The sequence below is a fragment of the Parus major genome, chromosome 3, assembly GCF_001522545.3.
Source record: "Parus major isolate Abel chromosome 3, Parus_major1.1, whole genome shotgun sequence".
Classification (NCBI taxonomy): domain Eukaryota; kingdom Metazoa; phylum Chordata; class Aves; order Passeriformes; family Paridae; genus Parus; species Parus major.
In genome coordinates, this window is record NC_031770.1 from 44,114,736 (window position 1) to 44,140,131 (window position 25,396).

Here is a 25,396-nt window from a genome sequence, read left to right on the forward strand (position 1 = left end):
GGTCCCATTGGCCTTCGTGTCGGAAATACTGACATCATTCTTCTCCACTTCTATGGAAACTGAGACTCGGCGCCGAGGGTGCTCACGGGAAACGCTGTTCTTACTCGCTGCTCGCAGCATTTCCGCCTCACGGCGCTGCGAGGCTTAGCGGACTACAACTCCCAGAGTACATCGCAAGTGGGGGGCGGGGCCCTCCAGTGAATGCTAACAAGCCATGGGGCGGGGCCTGCGCGTGCGCGGGGGGCGCTCGGTGGCGCATTTTCCCCCCAGGAGGGGAAGGTGGCGCCCGGCGGGGCGGAAGGAAGGAGGGGGGCGGCGCTCCTGCTTCGGGCTCTGCCGCCACCAGCGCCGCCACTCCCGGAGCGGCGGCTGCTCGGAGGCGCGGCTCCGGCGGAGGACGCGGCGAGGGGAGGTGAGGTCGCCTGCCCTGTTAACTGGTTGTGGCTGGGGGGAGCGCTGGTATCTGGATGGCGGAGAGAGAGGGAGAGCCCCGCTTGGAGGGGCTGGTCCGAGCCCGGCTGCGGGGGAGCTGGTCCTGCGGCCGCTCCGCCTCGCCCAGGAGGGGCTTGTACGCTGCCCGGGAAGGGGCCGGGGAAAGGGGGCCGCCGGTAGTTCTGGGTGGTGCCGGCGGCCGCCGGGGCGGGCGGAGTGACTGACAGAGCGCTCCGGGGCCGGGGCTCCGCTGGGCTGGCGGCGGGCGGCGCTTCCCGGCCCTGGTGGCTGAGCCCGACAGCGCCGGACAGAAAATGGGGGGGGACGGCGGGCGGGGGGAGCGAGGCGTCCTCGACTCTCGATCTCCTAAAATGGCGCTGAAGAGCTGGGCCTGCTCGTCCTGGAGTTATGGAGGCAGCTGAGAAGGCTGCGCCTGTCGCGTTGAACTCCGAAAAAAATGAACCTTATTTCCCTCGGTCTGGCTGTGGCGGGAGTTTGGCAGCTGCAGACAGGGCGGCAGCAACTTCGTGTTCTCTGTGAATTGTGAGTTTTAAGCGCGTAACGGAGCGCTCGAGCTGCGGTCGCGCGTTTTGCCGACTCATGTTCTGTGTTCGGGTCAGCCCGCAGCTCAGAGACCCCGGCCCAGTCTGCCCGCGGGGACTTCGGCCGCCCAGGTGTTGTTGTCCAGCTTCTGCGGCGTTCGTGCTCAGTTTTTCCTGGAAATCCCGTTAAAATGAGCCAAGATCCCAGGAGTAGTATGCTTATGCCGTTCTGGCGTTAGTGTTGGAGTGGCAGCTATGGAAAGCTATTGTTCACTTAGCTGCATCTTCGGGGAAAATGTGTGGTCTATGACTGCCCTTCCACCTGTGGGAAGCTTACCTGCCTGCAGCTTGAATGCGAGGTGTTGTTCGGTGTCAGCCTAGGAGGGGTTATAAACACGACTCTGCCAATTAGAATGGTAATGTGGACTGGTGTCCCAGTTGCATTTGGATTAAGACTTCTGGTAGTCTCTGTTTAAAACAATACATATTCATTATGTTTTCTGTGTATTCCTTCTGAAACTCCTTCTCACTCCTACCTACTCCCCCTGTCTGGGGCTTCTTCCCCACAGTGGTTACAACGAAGTTAGTGCCTCAGTGCACTGAGTTCTGTGATGGAGCTGTTCTGAGAACTTTCTGAATGGTTCATTTTATACTGCAGCTCTTTTCTTTGTTATTTTATATATATTTGTCTTTTATTTTCTCTGTAATTGCACTTTGACCGCAGCCCCTGAAATGATGATACTTCTTAAAATACCATCTATTTAGACTGGACTATTTCAGACCATTATACTCCCTCTATTTGGGAGAAGAAGGTTCTGCAGAGTGGGATGAAACAGGATAGTGTGAGAAGCTGTTTTGCAAAATTCTAAAGGGAAACCTTTTTCTTGATACTTGACCTAGAATTAATTATCATTGCTCATCAACTTTCATCCTCTCTAGAAAGGTCCTAGACACAGATCACAGCTTCAAGTATAGCTTTAGAGTAGTTCCACATCATGGAGGCCCACGTCACCATCTTATGTTTGTCATGTGTGTTTTCAAAGAGGTCATCGGAGATAAGGTTTGATGCAGTCCAAAAGGCAGCTGTGTGGGCTCTCCGTTGTGTGTGGCTGTTCTTTATGCCTTTGTGAAGATACTGAGAAATAACTGGAAAATTAACTTTGTCATGCATATGAATTGAAATGCAGCAAGTTTGCGTGCTGGTTTAAAAGGTAAAATGGCCTTAGCTGCTTTAATCCTATGAATAAGCATCGATGTAATAAATTCTTGCACTTTCACTAACAAAAGGCCTTGCGTTCCCTTTCATTTATTGTTTAACTGCTGGCTTTTACTTTTTCTTGGGAGATGGTGACTTGAGATATTGTGTCTAAATCGCTGAGAAGTCTTTCTCGGTGCAACAGTGTAACTTCCGTAGCAAATCGGTCAGTCACCTCGGCAGGAAACCCTTAAGATCAAGCATTTCCCAAGTGTGCCGTATGTGACAATTTTGTGCAAAGAGCAGTAATATTACACATCTGATATCATGCTATTTTTGCTTAGAGGCTTTTGTAACGAATTTCACTTACACGTTTCTTTATTAAGTGTCCCGTTCTATGTATAAGTTTGGGGGAGGTTCTGTTCACTGTTTATGTGCCAGTGGGTGTGTTAAGTGTGTAGCTGTCTGATGAATAATCAGACTTTTTTTTTTCCTTTGGTGGGGATTTACCTAAAATTTCATTTAATGGTAGAATAGTAGTATAGAAAATTCTAATTATATTGGTTTGAGATGAGTTACTTTTGTTCATTAGATCTTTTTTTGCCTGGCAAGGACTTTTATAGGAGAGCACTTTCAATCCTAACATCTCAGCCTAGCTGGATAGCTATGCACTTTCAATTCTGTCACTGGCTTGTTGACAAATAATAGTCGCAGGGGAGTTGTTAGGTTGATAGTATATCCTTCTATCTATCTCTACTAGATTCTTTCTGCTTAAAACATCTGGGGGTAGACTCTGAAAATCTTTGATTTTACCTCCTCACTGAAGTCCTTTGAGACTTTATATGTAAGGGTATAGTTTGACAGCTGACTCTCAGTGGCAGTACTGGTTGAAAGCACTTCAGTTACAACAACAAGCTGGCAACAAAATAAGGAGTCAAAGGTGTCAAATCTGATTTTGATTAGTGTGTGGCCTGACGGTAATTGTGCTGGCACATCGTGGATAGAATGGAAAGGCTGTACTTACACAACATGACTGCCAGGAAACTATGCAAACGTTTCCAAAAGGTGTATTCTTATGAGCATTTTCTTGACAGCTGTATTTGGTTAAATAGCCTTACTTGCCCTTGAAGTGCCAATACATTTGATGAACACGCACTATGAAGCAAATAAAGGAATTGAACTAAACCTAAACTTGGAAAATACTTATTAACACAGATCAGTTCCCCAAGTTACAGAAGCTTGTGGGTGTGGAAGTTGGGAATGGGAATAGACAGGAACTGATTGAGCTATATTCTCCTAGCTTCTTGTGCACCTGCTCCCTGGCAGAACTTGGGAAACTGGAAAGTCCTTCACATAAAATGAGCATTACTTACTTCATTACATTACTTCAGCAAAAGCTGAAACATTACTGTGTTATCAACAGTATTCTCATACCAAGGCCAAAACATAGCACTGTACCAGCTACTATGAAGAAAATTAGCTCTATTCTAGCCAAAATCAGGACATTAATTTACATAACTATTCACTTGCTTTAGGAGGAAAGAAATAAATCCTTTGCTGGATTCTAGTGAAGTACGTGAGAGGTGATGCTGAAGTAGCATGAGACTTTATGCTACTGCTGCTGTTTCTGTCTTAAAACTACATGAGAAGAACTATTTTGAGTTGCTGCATCTGCAGTGCAGCAAGGAAGGCTAGAGGTGAAAGGATAGTAAATCTGTCACAGAAAACAGTTTGAAAAAAAAATGCAGATGGAGATGGCGAAAGTATGTGAATTGAGGGTAATCAATAGAAAATTGTTGAGTTCTGTAGGCCTTGGATCCTAAAAGATTATTCATAAGAGTCTGTTATATTTATGGTGTATGGGAAAGTATGTAGAGCTGTCTGAATGCTTGAACAGTGGCAGGAAAATGGTATATTTCTATTTTGACTTACAGTAAAAGATGGAAGAATTGTATCAAAAGACTCAATTTAGTATTTACTTCTTTAGGTTGCCTTGATCTGAGGTGTATTTTCTGCTCTTAGGCATTTCCAGTTTTGGAATGTCTAATGTATGGAGAAAGCATTTAGAGAGATCTGATTAGATCAGCCATGTGGGGTTTTGTATGAGTTTTTTTGAAGACTTGCAGTGGACCCTCATTGTTGTGAATGGTAAAGTTTTAAATACTTCATCACCTAAGCAATCTAGTACATGCAAAAAAGCAAACAAAGTCTAGGAGTCTTTGCTTAAACTTCATGAATAATTAAAGAAAACTGTATTTATAGGTATTATATGTGTTTCCTTAGTAAATGACATCTGGAAACCTTTCATATACTGAAGGTGTCATGTGCAAAATTGGAATATTTGCACCTAACCTGTAAGTCAGCTCTTTAGTTGTATGCATCTACTGTTTACTTGCATATTTTTAAATCTAAATAGTGCTAATAACACTTTCTTTAACAGTGAATTACGTCTTAGGAAATAAAGAAATGGATGGGATGGATGAAACATCTAAAAGAATCCTAGAGCCATACCAGTATTTGCTTCAACTACCAGGCAAGTTTCTTTGTACTGTGTTGTTTTAAGTATCAAAATTGGTTTAATAGCAACTTTTATCTTGGGAAGTATAAGCCAAGAAGTCTTCCATTCTTGATTTGTGTATTTAAGAATAATAAAAGGTAACACTTTACAGAGTTTCACTTTTACTTGTTCTTTTCTTCCTCTTACGGAACCACCTTTTTTTGTGAAATTGGTACAATAGTTCTTGTGTCTGTAGTAATATTGCTGTATTTATATTGCAGTTGTAGTAACTAATATTGCAGTTACTCTGTTCTCCAGAATAGCTGACTTACTGCTTTTAAAAACTGATCAGGACAATTACTTCATCCTGGTTTTAAACTCAGGGCTGACAGTGCTTTGTTCCTTAGTTGCTTGCTGTACTAAAATCAGTGGATTGTGGGTTTTGTTTTGGTTGAGGGGGAGGGGTGTTGTTTGAGGGTTTTTTGTTTGGTATGGGGTTCTTTGGGAGTTTTTTGTATGGTTCTTTTTGTTTGGTTTTGTTTTGGGGTTTTTTTGTTTTTGTGTTTTGGTTTGGTTTTTTTGGCCCGTTCCTCTCGTGTAATTTATTCTCCTTGGTGTGCGTAAAGACAGGTGCTCTTATGGCCAATTTCAGCTTTCCATATTTATGGATTACTTCACCTGTCAGAGGTTCAGGCAGTCCTTGTGTAGTACCAGGTCACCAGCAATATATTCACATGAAGTTTTACAGTCTAGAACAGTATAGTAGAATTCAGGAGACAGTTTGGAAGCAAACTACTGTATTTATATGCCCCTTGGAAGCCTCTTTGACTAAACAATCAGATTGCTGTGACTTTTGTTTGTACACCTAAAGTGTAAGAAGGACTATCAAAGTGAGTAATTTTGTAAAAATAGTAGTGGAACAACTTTGTCATTGGAACTACTGCATAACTGCCTGGTTGCCCTCTGTCCAGCTTATATTGCATGCTGAAGGAGTTAAAGATACAAAATTTTGGTAAATATTAAGGAAATATTTTTGATCAAAATTTTATCTGACCAGGGTAAAAGACCTTCTGCTTTAGACAAGTAACATTATAAATCACAGGCAGAGTACTAAGTGGCTTTTGCACATCTACAACAAGAGCTGTATATCAGTAGGGTGGATCCTCTGAGTCTTAATTCATTATACCTGTGTATAATGAATTTCATTATTAACCTCTAGAAAATATCCAGGATTTTCTTGCCAACATTAGTGATTTCATTTGACTTGGCAGTTAGCACCCGAGTTGAAAACTAAGAAAAGGGAAGAATTTGGCAGTTGTGCACCTTTTTAATGCCAGAAGGCTTGTTTCCCATTTCCTCATGTATATTCTTTTTGGCTATAATGAACTGGGTGGTGGTCTTTCTAGAGAACTACCTTGAAAATGAGTCTGTGATAGTACAGAGAGCTTTCTAAGCCCTGGTCCTGAAGAAATTTGCTTTCCTCAAACATCATCTTTAAGTCTACTTTTTATTTGATTAGATTATCTCATTACCAAGGAATGTTGTAACACCTCTGCAGCTTTAGCTGCTAATTGTTTTTGAAGCTATAGTAGATAACAGGAAGAAAAGCTCCCCTTCTTAGTAGGAAATAAACAACCCCCAAAAAGTGCCCAAAAAAACTTGTATGGGCAAAAGTGCTTGACTAATAGCTCTTCAGTTCCTTCCACTTTAAATCCTGCATCTAGAATATATGTTTAACCTTCTCACCTTGATTCCTGTGGCTAAATTCCTTTACTTCATGGGTTCAACTGTAATAACTCTGTACTGTGGCTTATGTAACACTACACTCACTGGCAGTACAGGTGTTTTATATCCTGTCCTGCTAAAGTATCATAAATCTGATAGTCCACTTTACCATGTTGACTTCTTGTTAACTTATGTATGTTTTGGGGAAGGTGAGAGACAAGATACACTGGTCTTTATACAGCAGTAGCGGTGTGATTCAAAAAAGAAAACTTCTCTTAAACTAGACAGGTGAAAGTTGTGTACCTGTGAGAAGCTTGTACTGAGTAACAGGTGGAGCAGTGAAAGTTCACAATCATAAATAAACCATGTTTACTGTGTTTGAAACACTGGCTTTGCCTAAGGTCAGCTATGCCAAGTGCAGATGAGTAGGAGCCAGCTTACATGTGTGAGTCTTGAAGTCAGTATGAGTACTCACAGTACCAGTGCTCAGTAAGGGTGGGAAAAATGGTCTTATAGATGCTGTTTCTACCTAGAGTGGAGCTCAAATGAGATGCCTGAGCTAATCTAACAGGCTCTTGTTGAAAGGCAGTTTCATTCCATCCTCTTAGCTTCTGGCAGTATTTTCCTGCTGCTTAACTTGTACCGGTTCTCAGGTTGCTAATCAAATTATTAGGTAGTATCAATCACCTAACCTGTTAAAAACTTGCCTGGTTAATCTCTTGTCTTGTTAGTGAGCAGGCATAACATTAGGCACAAGAAGCTGTTTCTCTGTTGGATCAGTTTGAGCTCTGAGGGGCTTTGCAGAAAGCTTGGCTGCGTGTCAAATATGTACACTATAGCTCTACAGTAGTCCAGTTCCTTATCTTGTAAGACTAGTTAAACTCTTCAAGCAGTTTAGTAACCTATGGTTGAATGACTTTAGGTACATATCAAAGTTTGTTTGCATAAAAAGAGATCGTATAACTGTATTAAGGTGTGTAGCAGGGAATGAGAAAAGCCTGCAAATACTGTCAGTAGTGTAAGAACACAAATTTTTATAACTGCTAAGGATTTATTCCTCAGTACAGGAAATGGATTACTCTGCTTTCCTTTGCTGAAATAAGGCTTTTAATGCTGTCTTAGGGTGATACTTAAAGTAACCTTGTGTATTTCTTTGACTTCAAACAGTGCTAGGATAGGGAAACAACTAGGCTTAAGGTATTTTTAGTATGGTGCTGTTTTAACTGCTAGTATAGTAATTAATGTTCAGTCTGGTAATTAATGTTTATACCTTCTTGAGCAGAAATTATTGCTTGAGAGAAGAACATAGATTCTGAAACAGTAACTTTTCTTGTAAAATCTCATTGTAGTGGAACATTGCCTTACTAGTTTTTAGCGATGTTCTGCTTAATCTAGTATTCTGTCACTTTGTATCATAAAGTGCAGGACTGACTTTCGTAGATTGTTGTGGTTTGTCTCAAAAATGGCTTGATTCACACACATGGTAAATCTTTTATTTTTGAGAGTCTGAGTTAACAGCAGTACCTGATTTTGCAGCACTAAGGAGTTTATGGAATTTCATATTTCATAGTTGTCATACAACTGATATATTTAGTAGCTTGCTGTTGAAAGGGGCAGATTCTGGTTGCATTCATGACTATGCATCTTCCCATTCTTGTCCTGCTGGTCTTGGCTGCAGTCTTTCCTGGCCTTGTTTAGCAAGCTAAACAGTCAAGACTGGCTTTGTTGTTCAGCATTTTCTGCTGGGTTATTGAACTTGATCAGCCTGGTGAAGGAGTAAAGCACCACAGGCCCTGAACCCTACACTTGGCACATCCAAGGCTTCCGCTTGATCCAAGTTCCTGAAAGAGGCTGCACCTCTCTAGATTGTGAGCTGCAGGGATGCATGGGGGCACCCACTAGCCAGGAGCAAGTGATGTCCCTGCTCCTAAAGGTATATAGTTGTGGAAAACCTGTGTCACCAAGCAAAGGAATGGTGGAAGGGGGTTAGCAGGCTTGCACAGCATCAGAAATAACAAAAATTACAAGACTCTACAGATTCAAGAATCTGAAACCTCCAAGTATATTGACCGGGGTGGGGGGCAGAAATAGTCTGTGCATATCACGGTGGGAGATGGATACTCCTGCAGTGGTGGAGGCTGGTGGCCTCTGACACCAGGAGAGAGATTCCAGTTCCTTGAGCAGATGTGCAATTGCCAAGTAGGTTCAGTGCACTGAATGGCTGGAAGCTCTTTATAGGCCTTTTGTAACCTAAACGATTCTATGGTTTTATACAACTAAACATCAGAACAGCGCCTGGGGCAGCAACAAGTGGTGAGATTGAGCAGATAGTGGCAGAACTGACTCCTGTAGGGAATAGAGGCTTCCACATGTGGTTTTGTGTTAGGGATGTTTGCTGCTTCTGAATACCCCAATAGGGATGTGAGGGAGGGACTGCCAAGGTGTGTTTTACCTTTAAAATACTTAACCTTACAGCTGTTCTACTTGAACACTAATGGATATAGCAAGGAGGTGCCTGAAGCTTATCAAGCAAGACTGGCCTTTGGAATGAGGGCAAAGGGCACAGGAAGCCAGGTGGATCTTCTCTGTGATCCTCAGCCCACTTCTCACCATCAGGAGGAATAAACAAATAACAGCAAGTTTGTTCCACAGCACATTCTGATAGCAGAGCTTTGGCTCTTCCGGCCTTGAGACCATCTTTGCAGAGCAGGAACTACCAGGAGGAAGTGTATAGGCTGATTTGAACAAGACAATAAGTAATCTACAGGTGAGATCTAATGGCAAATCATCCCAGCACTCCAACAAGGAAGTACGAACAGAACTTGATAGGGGAAGCTCTTGCTTTTTCTGGGTATCTGCAGGTTTGGGTGCTTCTCTGAAGTGCCTTTATACAGATGCATACATTATTGGGAGTAAAAGGGAGGAGGTAGTTTGGCATGCAACTGCAGGACAACAATTTTATTGTTGTATAAACACACAGCTAGAGTGCTGCAATGGATGGATGTGGATGGCCTAGGAAGACAATCTGGGGTAGCAAGGAATGGGAGTTGCATTTTATGCGAAAGAGCAGTTGAATTGCATGGAGTTCTGCCGTCAGTCAGATGAGCCTGTTGAGAGCTTAGGGGTTAAGTAGGATCCAAGGGCAGATCAATAGGGGTGACACTATAGTGGGTGTTTGCTACAGACCCCCTAAGCAGGAAGAAGCAGATGAGAGCTTCAGACAACTGCAAAATGCTTCGTATTTGCCGGTGCTGATTCTTATGAGAGACTTCATTTACCTCACAGTGTGGTAGAAGAAGCATCACAGCAGGACACAGGCAGTCCAGGAGGTCTCTGGAATGAATTGATGACCTTTTACTAACACAGGTGATCAAGGAGTGGATATATGAAGGCATTATGCTGGACTTCCACTTTAAAAAAAAGAAGAATTGGTTAGGACATTAAGACTGGAAGCAACCTTAGTTGCAGTGACCATGGGATAGTGACATTCAGGATTGTGAGAAGGAACAAGGCAAAACTCAGGATCACAACCCTGGGCTAGTTAACCCTATTTTGGGCAGAGGAGCATTCTATCACTGCTAGAGCATTCTATCAGTGACCTTAATCAGGCACAAGTGCCTGCACAGGTTAAAAGTGTATGTGCTTGCTCTCTGCTTCTCTTCCTGCAGTTCACTTATGCTGTTTGTAGTGTTCTTGCAGCTGCTTGGAGAGAGGTCTGCTTGGGGCTTCATCCATTTAGTTTTAATCCATCAGAGGATGCAGCTAAACATGCAAGTGTACAGTCAGCTGAGGTAACACAAGAGCTTTCTTCCTCCAGAAGGGCAATGCCCCTTCCCCTGATCCTCAGCATCTCCTGCTCACGCTGTACTGGTTGTGGCAGATCTGCTGCATAAGCTGACTCAGTACATACAGCTGGCAGAAAGCGAATGTAGCAAAAAGCTGTGTTCTCTGCTGGGCTAATGAGTTGAATTAGCTGTAATGGGGGCTAGGTTAATAGTGCCTCTGCTCTTTCCCATGCTGTTCTAGCCTTTCATGTACCCTCACTCTAAGTGGGGTGCTGCCTTGAGGGCATAATTTGTGGTTACCTTAATACAGCAAGAGTGAAGCAATACTAGCCAGGAGCCTGTCCAGAATGGGGGTCTGTAGTTTTTCAGTCTGTGCCCTGTCACCAAGAGCAAGTGTGTGTATAAAGAGTAAGTTGGCTGATTTTTTTTCTTTTTCTTTCCTTTAGATGAGAAATTTCTCATCTGAAGAGAAGACGGGAATGTCCTCAGTACAGCATCTTTAATCTAGCTGATATTTGTTTTGAGGCTAAAGCTTTAACATTCTTAGCTGTAGAAAGAATTTCTGACTATTTTTATCACCTATTCCATGCAGCATTACTAAGGAGAAAAGCTTTCCATAATTTTTGTTTGATTTGGGTAATAATTTGGGATCTTAGGCAGGTTAAACCAAATGCATTTAGCAGAGCTTTGATAAAAGCTTGGTGCAGTAATGTCTATTATTATAGCTCTATACAGTAGGTAGTGCTTCTAATTTTGGATGTTAGCCCTCTATTCTTCAATTTTACAATAGCCTGCTTAGAATAATTAACAGAGTGGTGAAATATGACAGTGAAGAAACTGGATAATTCTGGCAGTGCTCCTTTTAGTTTTGTTCTAGTGTCCCTGTATTGTTGTCTTGTCTAATTTGGGGAGAGGAGCAGTGTGGCAAGGAATGGACTTTTCTGCATCCAGGCTTTACAGACCGGTATTGGAGAGGTTTGGTCTTTTGCCATCACAATATTTCTGCAGGCATAAATTGTGCATAAAGATTGCTGTACTATTATATAGACCAGGTAGAATTGACTTCAGAGTCAGTTAAAATGGCATTTATGTAGTAATAATGTTCCTTTAGAAGACAAGCAAATCTGCATCTATAAAAGGAAAGATAAATGTCTCACTATACAGGTAGGTTTTTTTTTTCCTTGAATAGCCAGTGTCTAGGAAGCCTTGCTAGTCAGGGTAGACAAGTCTAACAATTCAAATGCTGTCTGTACTAAGGAACTGAAGTGGCTTAATTCTTTGTGCATGTTATAATCCATTTAGAGTGCATGCTAGCAGTCAAGTTCCTCATGATGAAATAATGCTTGTTGCTGAACATCCAGCTTTCTTTAAGTGTATTTTCTAGGAAGCACATTCAGAAAAACAGAATTAGCTGCCTAGTATAAAAAAGAAGGCAGGTGTTGTCTGCATCCAAATAATTTAGAAGACAATAAACAGCTGTAGATAAGGTACAATTCCCTAATGTAATATTATCTGAGTGATTTTCTTTATGAATCTGGTGAAATACTTGTTAATCCTTGACTGGTAAACCATACAGTTTGGCAGATATTTGTAACAGTTATTGTCAAGGAGACACAAAAAAATCCTTTCCTTCTGCAGAAAACTGTTAGTGTCTAAAACTGAGCACAGAAAACAGAAATGGAGAAAAGCCAATGGCAGTGTATGTCCAGGTAAGAATGCCTGTTCACATTTGGCAGAAGCAGAGGACAGAGCTGCTGGGGGGAAGAAGAGGAACATTTCATTAATCTTGTTTAGTGAAAACCAAAATACGATGGTGACAGGAAGCAATGGAAATCACTGAGAAATGAGACCAAGGGTGCAGACCTCTGGTCCAGGGAGGAGGGTTATCACCCTTGCTACAGAGCCCAACTCACAAAGCTATTGCTTACGTGGGGGTGACTTAATTAAAACGGGAAAAATTCTCAGTGCACTTTCTCCAGGGTCTGTCACTGCAAGTGAATTTACCCATTTTTATTATTATGTTCTATATATGCTGGTTGCACAGTCATAGAGAAGCCTTATGGGGAGATTCAAATGTTGACATTTCTTTGGTGCTATGGGCAAGATGAAATTATCAACATGAGGTCTAGTATTGCAGAATATCTCAAATTACGTCTCAGTACATCTTGAGTCAAGTAATGTGGGTTCCATGGGTGTCAATGCTGCACTGATTTGAAGTTTATTTAAAGCTTTTTCCAAATGCTTGTTTATGTGAGCTATATATACAGAGCTGTTTTTGTAAACCTGTCTTGCAGCTATTCCAAGATATTATCCATAGCTGAGCTTCTCAAAGTTCAGAGCAGAATTGTTTCAGTGTGGATAGGGGATGACTGTTTCATATTGAACATGACTAGATGCTGAATGGATATTTGTACATGGAAACTAGCAAATTTCTGAAGAAAATTGACATCGGCAATGTATAGGTGTAAGGTTAACTTCTATTGAAATTCACTCTGTCATTTAGAAAGTATCTGTATTGAACAGAAAAACTTGTTTTAACACTAAACTTGGTCATTTGATGTTGTCTTTCATTCCTATGAAACAGGGTGACTGCCTGGCTCCAACAAAGTAGATTTTACCAAAGCACACCAAATCCTATTTGTGGGTAGATTTCTTGAGTACAATAAAAGTATTTGAATTCTTGGAAAGTTCTGTTCTATTCAAAATGTTCTGTTCAGACTTTTGTTTAGAGTTATTTAGTAAGTGTATGAAATGTCACTTTCCTGCTTGACAGATTTACAGTAGCAAGTGAAGAATAATACTACAGGAGAAAGACCTAAAAATTGAGATAAATATATATTCAACAAATAGCCATACTTTCAACTAATAATGAATCATAGTTGAAACTTTTTAGTCTTAAAATTAACATGCCTTGCAAACTAGCTGATCTGTACAGGATACTAACATGGTCAAGACCCCTTACTAATTAAATTGTGAAAATTAAGTATAGTAACCTTTACATTTGTGCTTTATATATTCAGTGTTTAAAACTGAAACTGCTAATTGATGTTTATTCAATGAGAAAACAAGCCATGCACTGATACATTTTCCACTTTTGTGTTGTCACACTAATCAGTTTTTATTATTGGGTCTCAAATCAGCTATAGTTGTTGAGACCAACTGTTGTGCCTAATAATGAACTCTGTTATTTTTATAAATACCTATAATATTTTTATTGTAGGTAAGCAAGTGAGAACCAAACTGTCACAGGCCTTTAATCACTGGCTGAATGTTCCAGAAGATAAAATACAGGTACTGGCTAATTATTTTTAAAAGGTTGTTATCTTTCTTCCAAGACCACTGGTAACAGATGATTCTCTTACATAGCATAAATTAGCAGATATCTTAAATGCACTAATTTCTGAATATAAAGTGAACTTCCATGAAAACAACTTCAATGCAAAGCTTTTACTGTGATGCAACACTAAAGAAATTGCTTCCATGTCTTACTAGAATAGTTATCTTTCCAACTGTGTTCAACCTTTGAAGCTGTAGATAAGCAGCTATCATTGCTACCGATTTAATGTAACTCTGTTATTAACACTGAGTTTTTAATGATTTACAAAAAAATCTAGACAGTTACCTTGTAGACTTCACGAATACAGTGTCTGAAAATAAAATCTTGAGATTTTGATACAAGAATATCAAAGACAGAAATTAAATCAACATTACAAACCTAAAACTGAGAGGGACAGATCATAGAGTCTGCAGTCCTTACTTTCTAATGAGACGCATTATCTAGGAATTCTCATTCCCTTTTCTCTTGGACAAATTGTGCAAGATGCATGGCTGTGTATTTAAACACCATGGCTTTTCAAATGAAAAATCATCCTCCTTTTTAGGTTAGACTGCAGTTTTGCTAAACTGCATACAGAATGTGCAAAATATTTTCTGTCCAAGGCAATGTAAGGAATTAATATAACTGGTTGTGCCTTTTGACACCCAGCTGGTCCTTTGTTAATTTCTTTAATTGTTGGCTGAAGTATCTTTGGAGCTTGTAAAGGAGTCATTTTAAGGGTAGCTTAAGAGTGACACTTCATAGCTCTCAAGTAGCAAAGTGATTGAAGTGGTTTACGAGGCTGCATTTCATAAGAGGCTTCATTCCATCTAGGAACTCTTCTATATTTCAGCCTGTGTCTGTCACGGTATAGAAAAATTTATTCTGTCTTTCAGCTAGACACGTCTTATCCTTTGTGCTCAAACATCCAACTAAAACATATAATATAGCAACCTGTGCATTGTATGTATGGGTTTAATCTAATATCACAGATCAGAATTTAGACTGAAAGAAGCCTCTGGAAGTTATCTAGGACAACCCTGTACTTAAAGCAGAGATTGCTCTGTAGCTACTTTAGGCTTCTGGAAGCACTGTTCAGTTTTGAAAATGTGGTGATGGGGTTTCTGCAGCTTCCCAGGGCGTCTTCTCATGCTGAACCCCTTTGATTATAACAAACCCTTCCCTTCTGTTCAACTAGGATTTTTTTATGTTGCAATCTGACTTTTTTTATGTTGCCTGCTGCCCTTTTGCTGGGCACCCATGACAGTGTGGTCCATTTTTCCTCAGCACTATAGTAAACTAAAGCTGCAGTGCCTCTGTGTGAACAGAAATTACAATTCTGTCACTTTAAACTGATGATCATGTAACTGCTATTGAAAACTTGGACCACTTGTTTTGATTATCTTGATGAAGAAAACCAATACTTTAATGTCTCCTTAACCACTTAAGTTGTTTGTAATGGCAGGAAATAAGACCATGTCATCTTTTAGTCTTCATCATGATGCAATTATTACAGCTTCTGTACATTTTTGCTAATTTTAATAACTGAAGATGGTTGAAGTCGGGAGGACCACATCTGGTCATCTTTTTGACATCTTTCATAATCTTCATAAGATGTCTCCGGTGTCTAGCAGCCTGATTAATTTCCAGCTACTTGTATTTCTTCTTTTAAAAATCAGAATTCTGGCACTCATTCTGGGACTTTTTTTCTTACCTTAGATTATTTATGTTATTTTAGATGATATATTTGAGGCTACTGTTCCTTGGTGCTTTATTCTACCATTAACTGCGACTGTATCACCTTTTGCGCCAACCAAGTGATCTCTTTTCCCAACACTTACTGAATTTCTAGTTCTCTTTTGGTGCTGCACTGAGACACTTCAACTTCTTGAATTAGAGAAGAGGTCAGAGCCTGGGTTTGTCAGGTGAACTTTTTTCTGAGAAGGCACTGAAATGGCCTAGCAAGAGTCTAACAAATTTTAAAGCTATTGCAGATAAGTAGTGGAATAAACTTGCGTGTTGGACTAATAATGCAACAGATACTGATTAGATAGACATAAGTTGTAAGAAAACATAGCACTCTGTACTGGGTCTTAAGCTTTCATCATGAAGACCAGTGTTTTTATTTTCTCAGGCTACTTCCTGATGTTTTCTAAAATCATGTTTTTCCAATATCTGAATGTTTTAAGTCCTGTCCTTCACCTTTGAAGCACTTTTGTCACTGTCTTAAGTTCTCAAGGTAATTTGATAGAAGCACAGAGTCAGGAAACACTGTTTTCTTTAAACCATATATATGGAAGTTCCAAGAGGTCATGAAACTGACAGTGATGTGAAAAAGAGAAATACTAGAATAAGCTTATCCAGTGAACTCACAGAACAGAGAGAAATGTTCCTGATAGTACTGAGAATGAGATAATTGACCAAAAGTATATTTAAACAAGTAGGTGTGTAAAGTTGCCTTCAGTAAGTACTCTATCCTGTGATTTCATGAGTGTTTATGTAGGTTGTTCTTGCAGTCATATCTTGGGAAAGGGATTAAATTGCTGGGGATTGAGTTTTAATCTTTGGGACAATGTTCACTGAACGCCAGGTGGCTTGGTGCTCAAGAAAATGCTTACAGCAAAGTCCTTATTTTGTCCTACAGCAACCACCAAATAAGACAAGACTAGATATTTGCTGCCATTTTATGGTGGTCTTAGTATTTTTTAACAGTTGTTTTGATGAATGTTGACTGAATGCAATGTTTGTAGCTAAAGAGTATAATTGGTTCATTAGCATTAAAATCATATGTTAATCAGATGTGTTTTGCAGTGAGTTTATACAGTATGCAGTTTTACGTGCTTAAATTTATTTCCATTTAAGCAGCTGCTGAATATACCTGTTGCTTGCGTGGCAGCTGTGGAATAAAAACAGTGTATAGTGTTAAGACTCTTAATTTTTTTTGAGTTGTTAAGGCTCTGTTCTACCCAAATGTAGTCAGCAGCAAGCCTAATGTTATGAATGGTTTGTTGCACACTTGAGGTGATGTGTGATATTGGTCTACCTAGTAACAAGCAGCGTGTAGGAAACTTCTCAAAATAAATTGTGGCTGCTGTCTTCCTGCCAAGAATTTTCCAAATGATGTTTCAGAGGGAATAGTCTGTCCTTTAAGAGCTCAGTACTGAATATAACCACACAAAGTGTGGGGAAAAGAAGGATGAACTCTCCACTTATCAAAACACAGTTCACAAGAGAAATGTGATAATGGATGATACCTGACACTCTCAAGAACTGACTTTGGGAGGTTTCAGGTTTGTAAATCTAAACATTTCAAAACATTGTGTTTATTTTGTTTTCCCCTAGTCATGTTTCAAATAAGTTATTTCATGACTCCTAGACAATGGCTTGTTTTGAACTGTAGCAACAGTGAAGAGGGGTATGCAAGTGGAAGCACTTCAGGGAGTAAGTTAACTTTGAATCTGAAAACAAGACTATGTGATCCAGGACTTACAGCACGCTGGATAGTGAAAAGAAGCGTAAATCTATACTAACAGAAAAAGCAATTTATCTAAAGAGGAACCTCAGTGATAGTGTATATGGTTCTTTAAAACATTATCCATTTTAAATACAGTCTTGCAAAACTCATGGTTGAATTATAGTGACAGATTTAACAATTTTCTCTTCTTGCAATAGGTTATCATTGAAGTGACAGAGATGTTGCACAATGCAAGCCTACTTGTGGATGATATTGAAGATAACTCAAAGCTACGACGGGGCTTTCCAGTGGCACACAGTATCTATGGAATTCCATCTGTAATCAACTGTGCTAATTATGTTTATTTTCTTGGCTTAGAGAAGGTTTTAACCCTTGATCATCCAGATGCTGTAAAAGTTTTTACCCGTCAACTTCTGGAACTCCATAAAGGTCAAGGCTTGGATATTTACTGGAGGGATACTTACACCTGTCCTACAGAAGCTGAGTATAAAGCAATGGTACTGCAAAAGACAGGTGGTCTCTTTGGATTGGCTGTAGGCCTCATGCAGCTGTTCTCAAACTATAAAAAAGACTTAAAGCCCCTTCTTAACACCCTTGGTCTCTTCTTCCAGATAAGAGATGACTATGCCAACTTGCACTCCAAAGAATATAGTGAGAACAAGAGTTTTTGTGAAGACTTAACTGAGGGCAAGTTCTCATTCCCAACCATTCATGCAATTTGGTCAAGACCTGAAAGTACTCAGGTGCAAAACATTTTACGTCAAAGGACGGAGAACATAGATATAAAAAAATACTGTGTACATTACCTTGAAAATGTCGGTTCTTTTGAGTACACTCGGAATACATTGAAAGAGCTTGAATCTGAAGCCTATAAACAAATTGAATCGCTTGGGGGAAACCCTGAGCTTGTAGCACTAGTTCAGCAGCTGAGCAAAATGTTCAAAGAAACTGAAAGTTAAAAAATTAACTTCTGGGTGTGGATCAAAACTTTTGAAAATGGGAAAATAACCAGATGGAGAAGTGTGATAATCAGTTTGATGTAAAACTTTCTCTTGTAGCCATGTTACAGAAGTTACTGTTAAAAATAACTTGTCATTGAGTTTTGAAATATATACCCTATAATCTCTAAAAGTCTTAATTGTAATTGCTTAGCTGGTTTTGTTAAAGCAGATCCATAAAGCAGAACCATAACTAAAACTAGTTTTGAATGTAAATATAATAGTCTTTACACAATCACAGGCATTATTTCATACCTAAAACTCTTGTGCCCCTAACCAGGCTCCGAGAGTATTCTGGTTGAAATTCTGTGTTAAATCAGGTTGACATGTATGTATTGTCATTTTAAACCATGCTCTTGTAAACCAAAATCTGTGTTAAAAAACAAAGGAAGGTACTTGCAACCACAATGCACATAAAATTGTTGTGTGATATTTCTAAGTGTGACTTGGGAGTGGAGGCGGATCAGTTTACTGTGTCCTAGGGTGAATGTCCTATCCAGCTTCTGTGGATATTTTCAGGGGAATGTAAATTATGAAAGATATTATTTCATATGCAAATAAGACATGCTCAGTCTGAAATTGTGACTTCATAAAGATTTTGAAGTACCTTGGAGGAAAGACTTCATCATATCAGCAGAGTATAAATTTGCTGCTGATTCCAGCTCTGCAGTGAGTAATTTTGGTCACCTGGTTTTAGATTTTGAAATTGTCAAACATTCTGCAGCCAAAAACTTAAATCTATGCATTAGAGTTCATATATGTACCTGTAAATAGCAACATAATGAGCTGCTATTAGAAATGGAAAGGGATTCACACCAGGTAGCTTTAGGACACCACAATTGGTGCAGGTCTCTTTAGTCTCTACTTGTAATTGAGGGGCTTCTCCAAGACTTTATTCATAATTCATGTTTCATTACTGTACTGAATTGCTGTCTGGAGGCATGTTCTATATCTCTTCAAAGAGACAAGAGCTGTCATTTTTTTGTTAAAATGAAGAACAGTATCTTGTTTCACAAGTTACAATAACACTTCAGTTTTGCTAATTGCTTAAACAGAGCTTTAAAATTATAGACATACCAAAATAAAACTGGGACTGAGAGTAAGATTTACAGGTGGGGCTGATAAGTAACAAAGTTCTCTGCTCATATATATATATATGTATATATATATATAAATATGTAGAAAAATGTTAATAAAAAGTTAGCAGAGGTGTTTAGTTTTTTTCTTGCCTGGGCTAGCTTTAATCAGGTTCTGTTCCCTTGGTATTCACAGGTATATTAAGTTATGCTTTGGGGTAGCAAGGTAATGGTTTGGATCAAAGGTAAGACTGGTGCTATAAGCTGTGGTGTTAGCTTAAGCATACTCTGAAATGGATATAGAGGTAGTTGGCTTCTGATGTCTAAAGGATAGTTTTATGCAGGTGTTCATTTACTGTACCTGAAAAACAGGGATAGCTGTGATCTCAGCCCACTGAGAAAACTAACTGGAGAAGGTTGCTGTAATGTCTTCCCTGGGCAGCCTTAATATCTTTCTGAAAGTGATCAAACATGACAAAATTGAGGATGACTGCTTTCAGTCTGAAATATTATGTAGTTAGGGATGATAGCCTATCCCTTTTATCTGCATGCTGAGGAGAAATCTTTGTCTGATTAGACACAGAATAATAGGCTTTTCACTGAATGGACCTGGTTGCCAGGACTGAACAGCTTAAAGTTGGTGAAAGGCATCTTTAATGTTAATGAAAGAGAATTGTAATTCCATTTTCATAACTTGCAGTGCTTAGTAAGCCTGTAAATTTTTAATGTGTTGTGTGAAAATTCTATCTGCAGCAAATTACATTTATTTTGTACCATGTCTTGGGAGTTTCTAAGCACTGTTGCATTTAATGTTGAATAGGGGAAAGCACTGAAAAGATTATTGTTGTCAGGAGAATCTCCTAGTCTTACTGTGAAATGTATCCTTGTGCCTGTTAGGATATGGTAACTGCAACACAATGCAAAGTGCACTTAGTGCCATTTCATTTCTGTTCTGTTGCTGGACGCAAACAGTTCTGTATAATCAAACTTTCATAATGAAGTAGCTTTTCTTACTCTTTTTATGAAGTTTTTGTACCATCTGAGATTTCTGCTATGTTGTCTCTCCTTTGTTTCATTCTGGCAATTTAGCCCAGTATTTATTCTAATTCTATATCTTGTTAGCATGTGCCTTCATTAGGCGTAGGAACATGGATGTTTTCCAGTTTCAGACCATTTAAGCTACAAATGGGTAAGAAGGGAAAAGTTGGTCCAGTTTTCTTTTCCTGGGTTACAAGAGGCCATGCAGCTCTGTCTTACATTTCTGCCTTCAAGGTGTTTGATGTCAGTATTAAAAGCATATGCTGGAGGTATGTCTGAGAAGACCCACCATTAGAGCATTGCTACTCTTCACTTTGGTTAGCATAAACAGGATTGTGAGAGCTTTTCTTGGTGTATTTGGGAGTTGGAAGAGGCTGAGCTATTTCCCCTTCATCTGTTAAGGATGCTCTGGTAGAGCATCCTTAAGTACTAAATGCCAGTAGTAATGATGTCCCTTAGTCAAGGTAGATTTTATATTTGGTGCCATAAGATCAATCTGTGCATTTTCGTCAATATTCTCCAGTGTTATCACTGGTACTGGCTCCTGAGGTTTAAGCAATGTTAGGGAAAAACTCTTCTTTAAAGGAGCATGTGAGTTCTTGTGACTGCAGAATTAGTTGTGTAAATGCCCCTCTCTGTTGCTATGCCTCCCACAACACAGGGAGTAGGGATTTTTCCTGATCCTCATCAGGATCAAGTTGCAAGTGGAGATGCCCATGGGGAAACAAAGCGGATGCTGGTTTCTATGTCAGTCCCTTTGTGCCAGAATCATTCCCCTTATGTCCCTACCATTGCCAACAAGTTCTACTTTGATCAGGTTATTAGTGCATTTGTTGGGAGTTTAGTTCTTGCAGTTCACATTAAGAGAAATGCAAATACTCATCAGTCTGGAGCATTCCTCACTACCTCAGTCTGTTTTTTGATTGTGTGCTTGCTTGCATGTAAATGAATGCTGTCACCTGTCTTAGAGTAGCCAGCCATTGGATGGGACATCTGCCTTGCTTTTGCATAGGCTTATGTTTCCCCATCAATTATGATGAAAATTGCATCATTTAAAGACCTTCCTGAGGAGATAGCTTTCTCCTCTCGTTTTGAACTCAGGTGATTCAGGTACCCAGTCAGAGCAACTTTGTATGTATCAGCCAGTTGTTGATACAAACAACATAGGAATGTTAATGAGGAAGAAATTGTTGGCATTTCTTTATGGTTCTGATTTTTTGTTAATTTTACTAATCTGGCTGCATGTGCTATGGAAATTTCCTATAGTAATGGCTGTTTTCCTCAGTTAGTAAAATGCTAGCAAGGTATAAAAATGTGAGATTTGTGAGGGGGTTTGCATTTCTCATGTAAAATTGGTTTGAACTTCAATATGCCTTTATCACTGAATTGGGTCAGGCTTTTATTCATGTGCAAGAGCCATATGGGCATCTGTTGCTCTTCTTTGTCCCATCTTAATCATTTTATATTTCAGGTTTGGTATTTACTATGTTCTTTGTATTATTTGCTCAGTACTTTCACTGTAATTCTTCTTTCAGCTATATTTCTATTCTGCTGTTAATACCAAGCACACATAATACCATCAAACTCGGTTTTGATCCTGTACAAACATAATAGTCTGAGTCTACTTTTGAAATGTTGAATCTTGGCTCATCATTCACCTTCAAAAAAGTAATCCAAGATTAATCCAAGATTTTCTGCAACCTCAAAATGCCTGAAACTTTTTTTCCAGGAAGGTAACGCCTGTAACATTTTATATAACCATAAATTATTTTTGTCTCATGTAGCTTGAGCTGCTTTCCTTGCCCTACCTGCTTGCTTTCAGGATCCATTTTGCTTTGGTGGTAATGCCTGTTAGGTCTTTTTATGAATGGACTTAACTCACTAGCCCTGAGGGAGAGAAGTTAATATTTCTCCAGGTTAATGAATTATCCCACTCAGCAAGAGCCTGATGAATGTCAGAGCTGGCAGGTGGACAAAGGCCAGGGAAAGGATTTGAGAGAATAAGAAAACTTTTTTTTCCTCCTGAGGCTGCCTCATGTAATTTCACCTTGTTTTACAGAATTTACTTGACTTTGTTAGGAAAAGCTAGAGTGCATGGTTAGTTTCTTAGTTTCTCTTCTTGCTTTCCAAATAGACTGTGAGAGATACTTAAGTTAAAAATTATTTATTCTGATAATTATTTATGTAACTTGCATATATCAACTGAAGTTTTTGATTAAAGGTACATATATAACAGAGTACATTTGTTTCATTATGGTATTTTTCTTTCTCTTAACAATTTTTCTGTCCTTGAAGTCAGGGAAACATAATCTGCCATGTGCCTATTAGAGTTGATTGCTACCTCACATTAACATCCTTCCTGAATAAGTTTTATCATAGCTGAGCATCAGTGTTCAACCTTTTCTGCAGTACTTACTTTGAAATTGCTTCAGAGGCACCTTGTTGAGGTATGGCTAGGAATAATCCATGAATCATTAACTCACTTCAAGCATATAATCTGCAAAACTTCTAATAAAGATGCAAGTTAAACCACATTAACCCTGATAGTGTTCCTCACCTGTGTACCCTGTGGAACAAGTAAGCTCTCAGTTAACCTCCTGAGAAAGTATTTACCGATCATTTCTGTTTAGTACAGCATAGAGAACCATGGGAGATACACCAAGAAGGCCTAAGATGACACTTCCAGGGAAAACACTGCAAAACCTGACATGAATTTGTGTACGACTAAATCTGAGGTGAAGGGAAATCATAGATAATTCTCTGCTTTTGAACTCCAGGAAAATGCTCTACTCATTGGTATACAAATTACATGCTGATGGTTAAGCAGCTGCATCATCTCTTGAGCACAGTAGGTCATTTTCACTCTCTTCATAATGTTTCAGTTGCTGTTTCTAGAGCATATAGTGTGAGCTACTTAATCACTCAGTAATTACTGAAGTCTGTAAAATGGCAAATGCATATAATTTGTTTATGTATTTTGAAATACATAAAAACTCTCCTATTCTCTTGCAGTCTATGTTCCTATCTACAGGGAACTTCTGTTGGCTGAGGGAGGCATAACCTTTCACTGACTGAAGTTGTTAAAACCAGGCTGATACTAAGCATATGTGAACAGATTAGAGGAGAAAAAAGGTTTTCAAGAAAAAACCCAAAGTTCTTTAAAAGTAGAATTTCCTATAATTGTAGAGTTAGTATATGAAGCATGGAACTAACTCCCAACATTTTTTCTGTGGTTTTGACTGAAGAACCTGTTGCTGTTTTTTTTCTTTATTGGAATGTACAGGTCAAAGTAAAAGCCATATGGAGGAGTTGTCACAGAAATACAAAAACTTTGCTACAAACATTATCTTTTATATGAACCAGCATGAATGTTGAATAAATTCAGAAGCTACATCCCTTTTTACATAAGTGCTTATAAAATGCTGAAGTTGTCATTTGAGGTAATGAGGTGAAAATGTTTAATTTGTCTGGTTGCTTCATTGGCATTGGGACTGTCCTGTTCCTTGTCAAGTACAGATCATGAACTATGGCTACTGAAACAAGAAGTGCAAAGAAGTAGAAAGAATAAGCAGGAAGTTATACTATTCTCATTATAATTTTAGAAAAAATACATAAAATGGACAATATGCATGTTAGATTCTGAGAATGGCTGGATTACATGTCGAACTAGGAATAAAACAGGAGCAGCTGGGATCAGAAAGATCACAAAAGTATTTCTTGTTTTCAATGCCTTTCCTGTCAGGCAGTACACAAAGTGGAGGATGCTCTCAGCTTTGACCTTGGGAAGAAGTGGAGGAGTCAGAAAAGGAGAGCATGAGTGCTCACTTGTACCACTATCCTTGTGGCTTCAACTACATGGCTTGAAACTGGAGCAGATCGTTCCAAGAGTGCCCTCTGTGGGAGATGAGTGGGCTTAGGAACCCAGAAGAGACAGCACCACCACCACCAAAGATGTGGAAGAAGGACTAGGGTGTCTGTTTTCCCTTAATTCTCTTAGTTGGCCTCAAATAACACATTACCTGTGGCAAAGGAGTACTATGAAATAAAGGCACAGAGTTCTTTGCTGGATTGTCCCTCTGTGGAGCAGCTGCTTTATACAAGACAGTGAAGCACACCTTCAAAGCCTGTTGCGTGAAGTTGCAAGCTATCAACATGCTAAAGAATATAGAGTATCCAGATTATTTTGATTGGAATGTACTAGTGTTACGAAATACCCATAGCTGATTTCTGTAGTATCACAGACTAGTGAAGTAAAGAGTAAAGGAGACACAGGAGTAAAGAGTACTAATGTGCTGCCTGCCAAAAGAGCAGACAGATTTAATGTAATGAAGCCATGGGACTGAAAGGGCTGTTTGATTACTTACTGCCATGATTGTTCCAGTCTTGGTGGTGCCAACATTCAAATGATGTTGTCTACATTAAGCTGTTATGAGACATTGAACTGTGAAACACAAGAGATTGAAAAACATCAATTAGGATATTTTCATTTTTATAACCACAGCTATTAGATCTTGCCGTGCCTATCTTTCTAAAACTGAAGTGCTCTTAGTCAATTTCTGTTCCTCACCGACTGGTACTAGAATACAGTCAGGTATTTAATTTTTTGTTGTCATTCTACTCACAGTGGCCACTTCGATTTGTACTTTTTATAAGTTATGTTCGCTAATTATTACGAGTCTTCTCTAGATTCCCCCCGGGAATATTCTCCCCAAATACTGCAAGTTGAAATAAATGCAGCACCAAACGTAGCAGCTTACAGGGGACTACAGCTGTGAGTTCCCCTCGCCCGGGGGTGCTGCGGGGGAGCTCTACTCCTCAGTGAGAGTTCTCTTCAGCCGGTGCTCCCGGGAGAGCCCCCCCAGCTTTGAGTTACGGACTCGGAACCATCTTTTGCTCGGTGTCGGTTCACGGTTCCGCAGGGCTTTACAACACGGCAGCGCTTCCCCGGGCATCTTTCTTCTCCTCACAGCCCGCCGCACGTCTGCGGCTTCTCCCACGAGGCGCAATTCCCGGGGACGGGCCGGACACCCCGGCACCGCCCCGCGGGCCCGGCTCGCCCAGTCAGAGCGCCCGTCTCGCACCCCGCGGCATTCTGGGAGTTGTAGTCCTGGGCCGGCCAGCCCCTGTGGCGCGCCACCTCGATGAACGGCATTACCCAGAAAGCTCCACGGCGGCCACGCCCCGGGCCGATTTGCCCCTGAGGGCGGTGACATGAGCAGAGTGGAAGGCGGGGTGAGCCAATAGCGGGCCAGGACAGGGCTGTCCCGGGGTTCGCGGCCAATCGGAGCGCTCCGAGGGGCGGGCGGGGCGGGGCGGC

At 40.1% G+C, this 25,396-nt stretch overlaps 1 protein-coding gene across 22 annotated transcripts in view; it reads left to right on the forward strand.

The window, feature by feature from the left end:
• The first annotated feature begins 186 nt into the window (after positions 1-186).
• GGPS1 (geranylgeranyl diphosphate synthase 1) overlaps positions 187-25,396 on the forward strand; it is a 50,215-nt gene continuing 25,005 nt past the window's right edge. For 4 of the 22 annotated variants that reach the window (XR_004496355.1, XR_004496354.1, XR_004496353.1 and 1 more), the window contains exons 1-2: positions 286-412; positions 4,610-4,702. Coding sequence is in view for 15 of the 22 variants with exons in the window: in XM_033512671.1 (XP_033368562.1) it covers positions 4,636-4,702 (67 nt within the window). In the remaining 7 variants the exon portion in view is untranslated. Of the gene's footprint in view, positions 413-775; positions 976-1,116; positions 1,391-4,609; positions 4,703-13,396; positions 13,468-17,164; positions 23,084-25,396 lie in introns of those variants that run through there. The other 18 variants (XM_033512668.1, XM_033512670.1, XM_033512667.1 and 15 more) reach the window with 16 other exon arrangements.